This window comes from Pyrgilauda ruficollis, unplaced genomic scaffold (genome assembly GCF_017590135.1).
Source record: "Pyrgilauda ruficollis isolate IOZ18807 unplaced genomic scaffold, ASM1759013v1 scaffold24, whole genome shotgun sequence".
Taxonomy (NCBI): domain Eukaryota; kingdom Metazoa; phylum Chordata; class Aves; order Passeriformes; family Passeridae; genus Pyrgilauda; species Pyrgilauda ruficollis.
Window position 1 is genome coordinate 9,173,530 of NW_024523648.1, and position 13,562 is coordinate 9,187,091.

Genomic DNA, 13,562 nt, shown 5'->3' on the forward strand with positions numbered 1-13,562 from the left:
ATTTTTCTGCAAAAGGAAACATGCAGCGGCTGGTTTATAAGTGTTCTCTTAATGCCATGTGATTTTAATGGGCCAGTATGTCTTCTACTTCTTACAAGCCAAAACCTACAGTTATCTGCATCCATGCAATTCCAGACAAAATTAACTCTTTTCACCTGAAGTTTATCAACTTGGACTTTCACAGCTTCTAGAGAACCAGTAAGAAGATAACAACGGGACAAGGAGTATCTGGCTTCTGTCAGATAACCGTTCAGTTCTTCATAAGCCACTTTGTAAATGCTCCACTGATCAAGAACGGATTGCAACAATATCTTCAGTTGGCTAACCTGGGAGGAGGGAGGAATAAAGACAAAAGTAAATTAAAATCATTCAAGCTATTTGGGATTTGTTTAAATTATTTTCTTCCTTTGCATCTCGCATGCTTCTTGTCCTAAATGCCTAATCTAAACCTATTGGATAATGAAGATTTTTTACAACCATCAGCTGGGCTTACCCTGGGAACAGCATAAAGTTCTATTTAATTTTATAAAGGTTGGATGGAAGGGACTGTAAAGATGTCAAAATTCATTTTACTTTGGTCCAAAGCAGGATCAAGGGAAATTTCTTGAGACTACACATATCCCTAAGGCAGGCAAATCAGCCTATAGAAATCAGCAGAGAAGCTAGCATCAACACACTGCATTCCTTCTGAGAAGGCAGACAGATGTCAACCAAACTTTGAATGTTGAAAATTAATGCTGATCTCTTCCTTTTTCTGTGAGATCTGTGAAATTGAAAATAATTTGAAAATAATTTGGTACCTTTACACTAAATACCAGGAAACATCTAAAAAGCTTCCCTTACAATGACTAAAAGCATTGTTGAAACAAGAAATATTATACCCATTTTATGTGGTGTGTGCACACAAACTTGGGGATTGATGGCTAGAGAGATGGAAAGAGTGACACAATTCAGAACCTCTTCCCCTACAACACAGAAGAAATCCACTAATGCAACTGTTGATTCTCCCTCTCCTCCATGCCTTATTCCTAGAGGTGTAATTTTTCCCTTATGGATTCTTTTACCATGTGATCCAAATTGGCCCAGGAATGGTTAATTTCTTGCAGTGTATTCATAACAGCAGAAGCGACTTCTTCTTTCTTGTTCTGTACCAAAGAAAGACCACTCTGTTCTACATTTTCTACTTCTTTTTCCTTTGTTCTTATTGATTCTTCTAATTCCTAAAAAAAAAAAAAAATAAAAAAATAAAAAAAAAAGAGAGAGAAGATACCTGAGTATTTTTGCTTGTTTAATTGGCTAAATAATACCTTGATATAGAAAGGATGCCCATAAGCTCCTTATTTTAAAAAATAGGAGATATGCTGGCATATTTTGACTTTTTATTCTCAAGGGATTCACAACTCATCAGCAATTTCACTGAATATTTTATGTTCCCTTTAAAGTCTAGCAGTTTGTTTTTGATTGAAATACAAGCATGTACTCTACATAAAACTACTGTATAATTTTCTTCTCTCTTGTAAGAATAGAAAACTCCTTAAAAATAGCCATTCCTAGCTGGGAAACTACCTATATAATTTCATAGCATGGTGCAGGCAGATCGATGAAAGTCCTGCAGTGCTCTGACTCATCTGGGAAGCTCTGGGGCTTCAGGCAGCACAAACTGAGTCTGAGCAGAGAGGGGCAGTAAGGCTTGTAGGTTTCAGGCCAGCACAGATTTGTGTTCACCTGAAACTCCATGTCTTTCAATAAATTTCACTCCCTGTGAATCCCAAAACACAATTGAACCATTGCTGTAAGAGACTTTACATTGTAGATAGCTGGGAAAGTTTTTGGAGTAAACAAAATTTATCCTGGCACAAATACAACACACTTTTGTCTATATATATATATATTTGTGAGAGCATTTTTGTGGCACTATTTATTCTCAGCCTTTATTCTCCTGTATTATTTCACCTTTCCTCAAACATCTAGCCAAGACCTTGTTCCGGAGCACTGCCAGAGTAATATATAATTTTTTTAACCAGCTGACAACAACACTAACACTTCAAAGTTGAACATAATAAATTTTACTTTCCAAAAAGTGGACTTTTGCACTGGAAAAAGTCACTTAACTTTATACAAGGTTGCTCCAAAATTCAGAATAGGCAAAAGTTTCAAACACCAAGACCAGCAAGTATTTCTGATTCTCTTGAAAAAGGGCTTTTTTATTCATCATTTAAAACTCATAACTGAATTAAAGATGCATTATTTTGACAGGAAAAAATGTTTAACTTCACTTATTAATATGACACTAAGCAGCAACTAACATGGGTTAATAAATAAACTCCAGCTTTTGTACTAGTTGAATATCTGGGAGTGTCTACACAGTTACTTCTTAAACAATTTGTTTCTCTGCTGATCAAAGTCTTGCCATTTTTAACTAACTCCCCAAGCATATTTGCTAACTTCCCTGACCATAAGGAACCAAAAAGGCGATAAATCAGATTCAGCTTTGAACTCCAGCCAAGCACAGACTGCTGATTATGTCAGGCTATGTTAAATTACCCTTGCTTCAGTTGTATGGGTTTATTGTGCTGAAACCATAAAGATACCTGAATTAAAACTAAGCACTTCAGACAGATTGAAAACTCAGGTGAGCAATTTCAGAAAAAAATTTGACCTCTAACATATCTGGCCTAACCACCCTATTTGGCTTTACAGAAACAAAGATGGGCTTCATATACTGGTGAATATATAGCAAATTCTTTTATACATTTCATTTGAACTTACAGCTGTTTGTGAATAGATGAATGCTAGATTGTATTTGTCCCATCAATGAAATTCATGCAGGACAGACACATAAATATAAACACATTTCCTCAATCCCTTTTATGGGGATGAGAACACCCAGATTTTGTGCATTCAGTTGCCTGACAGTTTTAATTTGATCTGGCATGAAATTTATTACATGGTATCTGGTAGGACAAAATTATTTTGAACAAAAATTATGTGATGCTGATACTGTGTGGCGGTCCTGTCTATAAATTCAAAAGTATCTGTTCTGCCTATATACCTGTAAGTTTTAACTCTGGCCTGACAGCTCCAGAGGTAAGCTTCTTACTATTTAAATATGTGCTGCTCTGAGTAAGATGCTCAGAGACAACTGTGATACCCTGTGATACCCTATACAACTACGACACTGCTGTGTCATCCTTGTGTGAATTCCATGTGACAAACTGTGGTGGTTTTGAAGTTATGTGCATTATGTATAGCTGCACTTTGCCTCATGTCACCTTTGCAAATCTTAATCATGACTCTCTTTCCTTTTCTGGATAGTTATAGATTTGAAAAAAAAACAACAACAAGAAACTATTCCCAACTTTCTGAATGAAAGCATAAAACTTCCTTGGCTTCTAGAATTTTTCTCTGAATAGTCAGGTGGAACATATGAGATGGAAAAAGAATGGAAAAAAGTGGGGCGTGGAAGAAAGATAGTGAAAAGGCAAAAAACCCCACAAGACTGGCTAAACAGATGTGACAACATATTCCTGACAGTCCTCTAGTTCAGTATGCCTGGCACGCTTTCAAATGTCCAGTGTAAAAATAATGATGACTTTAGTTGGTCTTAAACAACTTTGAGACATTATGGCTCCTTCCTCCTCTTTTAGTGCTGGCACCTTAGAAATAAAATCTCTCCTTTACTGAAGTCAGGAAGAGTTGAGTCACTAACTTCACCAATATGAAGATTTTACATGGATTTATCAAGTGTGGTTTCAAACTCTTGGAAAGAGAACACTATTATTTATAAGTAGACATTACCTGACAGTCTTTCAAAGCATTCTGCACTGAAGCCTGGTCTCCAATGTTTTGCTGCTGTTTCAGCTTCTTCTCTTGGGTTTCAAACCAAGTTTTTAGGCACTGCACGTTATTTTCATATTCTGTCCAGGATTCCTGCAGACTTTCCAAGAGCTGAATCTGCAAAGAAAAATGAGTATATACTTTCTCATACAATTATCTTCATTGTTAGGTCAATTATATAAATCATTGAAGACCAATGTAAAGTAGTGCCTTCTTGGAATTCAGTGCTTTCAAAATTTAAAAACAGTATACACAGTAAAATCTAAATAAATGTGGTATTTTTAATAGAATTAATAATAACCCTGGCTTCATTCAGCTTGGGGAAAAGAGAGCAAAGGAATCATCTCACTGTGCTGTCTACTCCTTTCAGGGAGGCATGGGGAACGTGGAGGCAGACTATTCTGGGAGATATTCAATAAAAGGTAAAGATATAACAGTCACAAGTTGCAACATGGGAAATCCTTATTGGGAACAAGACAAAAAATTGTCCCCCACCAGAGTGGTTAAGCATGAATCAGCTACCCAGAAGAGTATGTGGAATCTGCCTTTGGAAATTTTCAGGATTCAGATAACCAAGCCCCCTCTGATCTAACTGTAAAGTTAGCTCTGTTTGAGCAGGAGATTAACCTCAATGACTTGCAGAGGCTTCCAACCATTATAATCTTATTGTTCTATGCATTTTGAAAGTTCACTCCAGAGCAGTTAGGTTTTTTCTTTACCTTTTCTGTTATCAGGCCTTGCAGGATCTGCCAACGTCTGTTCATTGCTCCGAGCTGTTCTGCAAAATCAGTTTTGTCACTGCGTTTACTTTCAACATCCTGGCTGCTGATTTGTAGCACTGATTGGTTCACAAAGTCAACGGTCAACTGTTTGCAATTTAAATCTATCTTGAAACCCTAGGAAAAAAAAAATTCAATAAACAAAACAGCACATAAGTACCACAATTTCTCACCTTCTTGCAAAACAGAGGAAAAATGTTCAACAGCTACATCTCTATCACAATTCAGCTAGAAGAGCTTTTTAGCAATTGGCCAGGAATTAGAAAACAAGTCCTTCCCACTAGAAGAAAAGAGCGGGTTCAGCACCACTTGATGAAGCTCGATAGGCACAAGTTTATGGGACCTGATGAGATGCATCGCAGGGTCCTGAGGGAGCTGAATGATGCTGTTGTCAAGCCACTTTCCATCATATTTGAAAAGTCATGGTGGTCAGGCAAATACCCAATGACTGGAAAAGGGAAAGCATCGCTCCTATCTTTACAAAGGGAAGAAAGGAAGATCTGGGGAACTACAGATTGGTTAGCCTCACTTCTGTGTCTGGGAAAATCATGGAACAGATGCTCATGGAAGCAATGTTAAGGCACATACAAGCCAAAGACATGATCCAAGACAGCCAGAACAGCTTTACCAAGGGCAGATTGTACCTGACCAGTCCAGTGGCCTTCTATGGAATGACTGCATCAGCCAACAAGAGAAGACTGACTGATGCCATCTACCTAGAATTCTGTAAGGCTTTTGACACAGTCCCAAATGACATCCTTATCTCCAAATTAGAGAGACATGGGTTTGAAGGATGGACTATTTCGTGGACAGGGATTTGGCTGGATAGATGCAGCCAGAGGGCTTTGGTCAATAGCTCTGTGTCCAGGTGGAGACCGGCGATGAGTGGTGTCCCTCAGGGCTCTGCTGTGGGACCAGTGCTCTTTAATACCTTTATCAATGTCTCAGTGAGATCAGATGCATGTCTGCAGAGGACATGAAACTGAGCAGCACAGTTGACATAACTAAAAAATAGTTATATCTTATCCCCTCTGGATGCCATCCAGGGGACCTCAACAAACTTGAGAACTAGGCCCATGAGAACCTCACGAAGTTCAACAAGTCCAAGTGCAAGGTGCTACACCTGGGCTGGGGAGATGAACTCATTGAGAGCAGCCCTGCAGAGAAGGATTTGGGAGTTCTCATGGATAAAAAACTGCACATAAGCCAACAGGGTATGCTCGCAGCCCAGAAGGTCAACTGCTTTGGGGGCTGCTTCAAAAGAGGAGCAGCCAGCAGTTCGAGGGAGGTGATTCTGCCCCTTTGCTCTGCTCTTATAAGACCCTGCCTAGAGTACTGCATTCACTCTAGCAGATCTAATAAGGACTAATAATGTGCATATTGCTTTGGATTTTCCTAGAAATTAAGGTAAGCATATTAAAAATTATATTTCTGCCATAAGTAAATAGCAGAGTAAAAGTAATTTTGGCTTCTTTTCCACAGTATCAAATATTTTGCAGTTCTAACTTGCATACAATTCCAGCCACTCTACAAAGTTGGTGATTTTTCCCCCTAAATCACTTGTATTGTACATATTTCTATATATTTAATTGTGATAACAATGGAGATAATTCAAAAGGAAGATTATTAATATTGCCATGCAGTACCTTGTACTTCTGGACATAACCCTGAATTGCTTTCTGTCCTACTACATTTTTAATATTTTCTTCATCCTGCTGAATTACATTTTCCATCAGCGAAATCCAGCTCATAACTTCAGTGATGGCATGGCGAGAAGGAATTTTGTCCATCTGGAGCTGTTGAGATAACAGACTTAGAGGTCATGTTGTGAAGAAAATGGGTAAGAATTCCTTGCTTTGCATTAACACAGTTTCAGTAGTTGATAGAGCACTGCTTGCCTGCATTTAATTACTCAAGAATATGTTCCATGACATTTTTAGGTGGACATATATATTTTGCATTACATGACAATTCAGAGAACTACAGAACAACATTGTCTTGTTTACAATCCCAGATTCAGTTAAGATTTGTGACCTTTCCTCTCTCCCCGTAAATCACAAAGTTATTATTAACTCCCAAAGCATTCTAAGTTATAAACTAAAACAACAGCTTACACTGATAGCAACTATATATTAAGGCAACTTTTCAACCGGTATAATTCTCTAAGTTCAGTATTATAGCATTAAAACCCCAAAACTACACAACCAAAAGCATTCTGTGCCTACACATACTAGCAATAATCAATAATGTTTTTAGATCTATTTTGTCTTCCACAGACCTAACATATTCAATTTGAACAAAACCACTACCCAAACCTGACAGGGGACAAGGATGTGATATCCCTTTTTCCAGAAAGCATATCAATGTGTTGAAAACACCCTCACCTGTCCTTTAGTTAAAATTTAACAAATGTAACCAACTATGTCTGAAAGTAACACTGCTGGGTATTAGACAGGCAGGATTTGAAACTGTCAGCTTTCCCACAATAAAACAGGAATAACTTTTTTCTTATCTTTCCTCACATGGACAAACTCAGAAAGGAAGCAACTAGTCAGTGACAACTGTACAGTCTTAGTTTTCTGGAATATCAAATATCTTAGTTTTCTGGAACATCATTGCTGGCTTTCTTACCTGGTGCAACTTCTCTTGTACTGCTGGGATTTGTGTGAGGAGCTCTGTCCACTGGGTTTCGATGTGGGACAATCCTGCACGCAATGCAGCTGTATCTACTTTCTTAAGCCTGAGGAGCTGGTTCCCAGTACTCAGGACAGAAGATTTCTGTGATGACTTAGTATCCACCTCTTTTGAAAACTCCTGTAAGCAGAACCATTTTTTGTGAAAATAATTAAGTATTTTTAAATTTTACTTACTGTTTTAGAACCCCAAAAAGGTAACAATATCCTCCTTTCCCTTTAAAATATGTACTTTCTATTAGCACTCACCAGCTATAATTCACAGTAAGTTAGAAAAAAATTGTGTTCAGTCATAAAGCCATTTTCTGTTTTCAGAATCCTCAAGATTTACAATCCTTGCATACAGCAAAGAAGTGCTTAATGTGCATTCACACCAGCTGAAGAACAACTTACCTACATACTCAATGGTAAGAAGAAGGATAACCATTTGATTAATCAACTGTTTATCTGTAATTGGAGAGAAATAGGTATCCCAGGTTCATGAACAACTCACCAAAAAGGAGTTCAGGTGGTCTCGGACAGTTTCTAGTTCCTGAGGAACAGTCAAAGACTGCTGGCTCCAAAACTCAAGTCGCTCCTTTGCAGATTGCAGCCACTGTGTCAATTCATTTGATTCACTCTGATACCTGGCAAGATGTTTAAAAAAGACTGAAACAGTCATCGCCACTTCTTGCCTCCTACTGAGCAGGCTTTCCTCCACGTTTTAGAGGAAGATACTGAATGCCAGATTTGAAATTTTAATTTTATAAAATTCCATAAAAACATAACTTAATTTTACAGACAGGCATGGTATCAGGAAGTTCCTATTTTAGCCACTATGCTCACAATTTCTAATAGTGCCAGAGCTTTGCCTTTCGAAAAAAGTTTAATGAAGGACAGTAAATATGTCCCAAACCTTTTTGGACAAGCTGCAACCCCACTCAGTGCACATAAACAGATTTTTCACTTCCATTAGAAGGCTCAGCCTTCCTAAATCTTCACAAAAAAGTATCTCAGAGCAGAAATTAATTTTTTTTTCAGAAACCATCTCCATATCATTTCACATGCCACGCAACTAATGAGATAACAGAATATGAGTGTCCACACATTAGCCAGGGATTCACAGACAAAGCTTTTATACCAACCAGATAATTAATTCCAAAAGTACCATGTGAACATTAGTAAGGTACCAAAAGCTCCCTTCCATATATGCAGTGACACAGACAAGAACCCAGAAGTTGCAATGCATCCACTAAAACATGCAGAGGCAACTCACGTTACCCAGCGAAGCACACAACTTTTCTTATACACCTGTATGCACCCGGGTCTTCTGAATTAATCATCTAAGAAATCATTTTCAGATTTCCAGCCACCAGCTTTTATCTGCTACATCTTTTATCAAAAATGAGAGAATATGTTCTAGGGAACAGAAGAGCAGTCGAACTATGACATACATCTCAAAGTACTTTCTTTTAAATGTTAAATCAAATATGTCTGGGTCCAGAATGGCTTTGACTGAAAAGCACAGGTGAAGAACTTTGTATTTACCATTACATCAGCATTACCTTGTCCAGTGCTTCAGTATTGTCTCCAGCCTGTGAAGCTCCTTGGTGACTTTGCTGGTGTTACTTAACCAGCGTTCTCCTAGTTGGTTCAGCTGACCTTCGAGTTCTGAGCAGCTAACAGAAAAAAGCAGCCTCTTCCCATCATCTAGCACTTGGTATAATTTAGGCTGATATTCAGTCAGGTTGGATCTCAGATGCTGTAATGACAGGAGATGGTTAGATAACTGCAGGTCTCTGCTACCACATTTTCTCAACATTTAGTTTCCTTTTATTATAAAATAAATAAATATGCAATTTGTTGCATATGCAATGTCACCACAGAACATTAAATTTTTCCTCTGCTCCAGCTCTAGATCTCCCCAAGAACCATCATGCAGATAATATGCTCAAAAGATGAACATGTTGCCACAAACCCAATCATGTCAATATGTCTATTGGTTCCTTCTAATGATGAACTCCTTCTTCGTGTAGATCTTCTAAACTCGAAAAGAATCTTTGTGGGGAAACACCATTTCTGATAGAAATCGATTAACATACCAGAACTTTAGCATGATGAAAACCTACCATCTACTGCAATGAATGTTAAGACATCCAATATAAATTATTATACATTATTATAAATTATTATACCTGTATTACAGTGGCTCCCTCTTCAGCCCTTCCAATGCCTATCTCCAGCTCTCTGGACATCTCACTCTTTTACTGATTTACCCTCCTGCTCTTCATGGCTAAAAAAAAGGAGATCATCCCATCCATCCAAACCCCTGAACACAGAGACAAATTTTTATTGCACAAGAAAGCAAAAAAGATAATGAAAAAGGAAAGTTTGTTAATAGTATTACCCACAATGAGACAGATTAAATTTAAGTGATGACTTGTGTATGGCTAAAGAATTTGTACATGTGGGCAAATATACCTGTTAAATTCCACTATCATTACCCAAATAGTATGGATTTTAAAAACATCTGTACATTGGTATAAGTTTGAGCATAAAATGTACACGCATTCCCATTTTTCAGTTCTGATGAAAGTAATCTGAATATAAAAGCTACAAAACAACCAAACTTATTGTATATGAACTTGCTATCGCTCTTATTTCCTCTTTCACAAAAATACAGTTTTTAATAAATTTTTAAAAATTACCTTTATATATTTGTGAGTCTGTGTATTTACACATAACATATATACAAAAAAAGTTCCTAGACAGAGGCTTAAAAAATTCTAAGATAATAACAAATTTATTATGATGGATTTTAAAGCTAAATGTGGTCAATTAATAAAATCTATGACACAACAGAATACAAGAATCTAGATTTGAACAACGTAGTTTATGTAACTGAAAAGAAAAAGAAAAGAAAAAAACTAATTTAGTGTCAGGACTAACACACACAATGTCTAGCATCAAACAAAACCAAAACAATCACAGAACAGATTGCTTAAATTGTCCTCATACCATATGAAAAGAAGAAGGCTGTCTGGTAAAATAAGCAAAAAGATAACAACACAAAGTCAATTTTCAAGAAAAATTTGACAGACATTTTTTCTGTAAAACAAAAAGGAGAATGAAAAACCCCCAACTAAAATGTATAGTATAACGAGACAAAACCAAAACATTAGACCAAAGAAACAGGATGTGGTAGAAAAACTGTATTTAAACTACTGGTTGCATTTGGGGAGGAAGGCAGTTTGAGGAACCACAGGCTGTTCAGCCTCACCTTCCTCTCTGGAAAGATCATACTCCTGCATTCCATTTTCAGTGAAAAAAAGGACCAACCGGTGACCAGGAATACTCAGCTTAAATTCACTAACAGCCTTTTATAACAAAATTACTGTCTCTGTGGATCAGACTGATTTCAGCATGGCCTTTGACACCATCTCCAACAGGACCCTCCTCTAGCAGCAGAGAGAGCTCAGGCTGGATAAATGGACTGTTTGGTGGGCTGAAAATGAGCTGCATTACCAGTCTCATTGCTAGTAATCAAAGGCTTGATGCCTGGCTGGCAAGTTGCAATGGGCAGAGTACTCCAGAGATTACTGATATTTTAACCAAATACCTTCAATATCTTAATGGCATGGATCATGGCAGACAGCATTCCCTCAGTAAATCTGTGGATGACACTAATGTAGGGAGAGTGGCTGGGACAAAAAATGGCAGACTGATTCTGGAGACTCTTCACTAAACTTGGGGTTGGAGACAGCAGAAACCTTGGAAGGCTAAAGAAATGCAATGTCTGCACCTTGGGGTGACTAGCTGCGTGTCTCAGTACAGGTCAGGAAGGAAACTGGCAGTGTATTTAACCTGGCAGCTTATCAGGCAAGGCACAGCATGGGCCTGTATTAGAACTGTGGAAACCAGATGAAGTTATTTCATTATCCTCATCTAGGTGGTGCTGATGAGGCCAAATCTACTCCATCTGACTGTGCTGTGACCCATGTCTCACTGAGCTGAGGAAGAAGGAAGTAGTCAGGGTCCAGTGTAATAACCAAGTTATTTAGGGACCTAGAGCACACGTACTTCACGAAGAGGCTGTGGGAAATATGCTTGCTTTAGACTGACAAACAAGGGCCAGTCTAACAAAGATCTACAGCTGTTTTCAGTAAAATTAAAAAGATGATCGAGGTAAATTCTCCTCAGTAGTGCCACACAATATAAAAAGGATAATGGTAACAAAGCTGAAAGTTGATGTTACTGACTGGGCATTACAGAAAACCTTTTATAGTAGATTTTGGTGTAGGACTGCAACTGGTCCCCCGGTCAGCTGTGGGATCTCACACTTTTGAGGCTTCCAAAGCTGTTGCTGATCCAGCCAAGACAACTGTAATGCTTCAAGTGGGAGGCTGGACTAGATGACAGGCAGAGATCCCTCCAATCTCTGTTTTCTGCAGAGAATGTTTACAAAGCACCAACCTGAAAAAGTGTAATCCGGTCTCTAAGCCTGTCCTCTGTCTCTTCTACCAACCCAACAGTGGGGATGTTTCCTTCAACAGACTCCAGCTGTCTGGTGAGTTCCTGGTAATCTTCATCCAGATGCATCCAGGTCTACAAGCACAAATTATCCATGTATATGGTGAATCTGGGTATCTAGAAATTTTATTACTTTTTTCTTTTTTTTTTTTAAATCTGAAGTCCTACAGTTAGCTATGTGGTTGTAAAAGTACAGAAATAACAGTGCAGATGTTCAGTGGACCTGTAAAAAGACACCATCCCTGTGCCAAGTTCAACTTTTGGTAAGTACGCATGGATAAAACTGTCATGCTCTCCTTAACCAGATAAAGCTAAGCAACTCTTTAGACTTAGAGGAACACAACTTGTGCCACCTGAAGGTCACAACACTTAAATAGAAAAGACGCACTGCGTGTAGCCTATCAGTGCTTTGTGTGTATGACAAAATGGACTGACGCTCATCAATTCTGTCCAAGCACAGGAAATCAGCATTATAGAATATCCTGGTGGCTGATCACAATGAAAGTATAGAAAAGGCCACAGAAATTCTCACCTCTAGAATGTATTCCAGCTCCACACCTCGCTTATGAGCCAGCTTTAATACAGCTGAAGCTCGTGTCATTATCTCTGAATGTGACTGAGTTTCCTTCAAGAGGGCAAGGCTACTCATCTTTCTAAAAAGTGTTTCTGTCAGGATCATGTGAGACTCCAAACCTTGAAAATATTCCTGAAAAATTCAGATGTGAGGGAGAGGGAGAATAGAAAAGAGAAAGTGCAATTATTACTCAATTCATTACCACTAAAAGAACATTTTAAGACATAAGCAGTACAATCAAGTATCTACACAGAATTAGGTAAACCTTTCACTTCAAAGCATTTAATGAAATCAAATATAATTTAAAGAGGACAATGGTCTATTCAAAGAAAGGAGTCAGTCATTCTTTCCACACGAATTCCATAAACAATACCAGCTTAAATCAGATAAACAACCCCAAAAATTTCTGCCTAATGAAAACGTGGAAAATACTTGTCCTATTTATGGGTGCTATTACCAAATGTAAATTTCTGTTGAAAATAAATGGAGTGGTGGATGAAATTGCTATGTAGCATGACAGGACAATACTAGGAACTTGTTATTAGAATAATGAACAAAATGCAATCTATCTGGGTTCACCTCCAACAAAGCATTTGAAACTCAGTCTGTCAGAACAGTTCACTGGCCCCAATTTAAAATACAGTCTAGCCCACCGTTCTGAAAAGCTCCTGAACTGAATTTTTTAGGAACAGAATGTTAGCAATTTGCTCTTCATAAGTGTCCTGATTTCAGCTGGGATAGTTAATTTTCTTAGTAGCTGGTACAGCAATGTGTTTTGGCTTTACTATGGGAATAATGTTGATGACACACTGATGTTTCGTTTGCTGCTGAGTAGTGTTTACCCCAAGTCAAGGACTTTCCAGCTTCCCTTGCTCTGCTAGTGAGGAGATGCATGAGGAGCCTGGAGGTACCATGGGCAGGACAGCTGACCAGAACAGGTCAAAGGGGTATTCCATACAATAGAGACTCATGTTCAGTAAATAAACTGGGGGGAGCTGTCTGGAAGCTGCTGACTTCTTCTTGGGGACAGGTTGGATATTAGTTAGGAGGTGGCAAACAACTGTATTGTACATAATTTATTTATTTCTCTTGTGTTTATTTCTCTCTCTCCTTTCCATTACAGTTATATTGACTATTGCAATGATTTTTATTATTAGTGCTATTAGTATT

The 13,562-nt window shown here is 38.1% G+C and overlaps 1 protein-coding gene across 9 annotated transcripts in view; it reads right to left on the bottom strand.

Annotated features, from left to right (window-relative positions):
• SYNE1 (spectrin repeat containing nuclear envelope protein 1) overlaps nt 1-13,562 on the bottom strand; it is a 288,954-nt gene that overhangs the window by 55,578 nt on the left and 219,814 nt on the right. For all 9 annotated transcript variants that reach the window (XM_041470094.1, XM_041470095.1, XM_041470092.1 and 6 more), the window contains 10 exons: nt 12,351-12,524; nt 11,762-11,893; nt 8,854-9,050; nt 7,803-7,935; nt 7,248-7,430; nt 6,263-6,412; nt 4,557-4,733; nt 3,799-3,954; nt 1,065-1,220; nt 156-326 (listed from right to left, as the gene is read on the bottom strand). In XM_041470094.1, the coding sequence (XP_041326028.1) occupies nt 156-326; nt 1,065-1,220; nt 3,799-3,954; nt 4,557-4,733; nt 6,263-6,412; nt 7,248-7,430; nt 7,803-7,935; nt 8,854-9,050; nt 11,762-11,893; nt 12,351-12,524 (1,629 nt within the window). The remainder of the gene's footprint in view (nt 1-155; nt 327-1,064; nt 1,221-3,798; nt 3,955-4,556; nt 4,734-6,262; nt 6,413-7,247; nt 7,431-7,802; nt 7,936-8,853; nt 9,051-11,761; nt 11,894-12,350; nt 12,525-13,562) is intronic.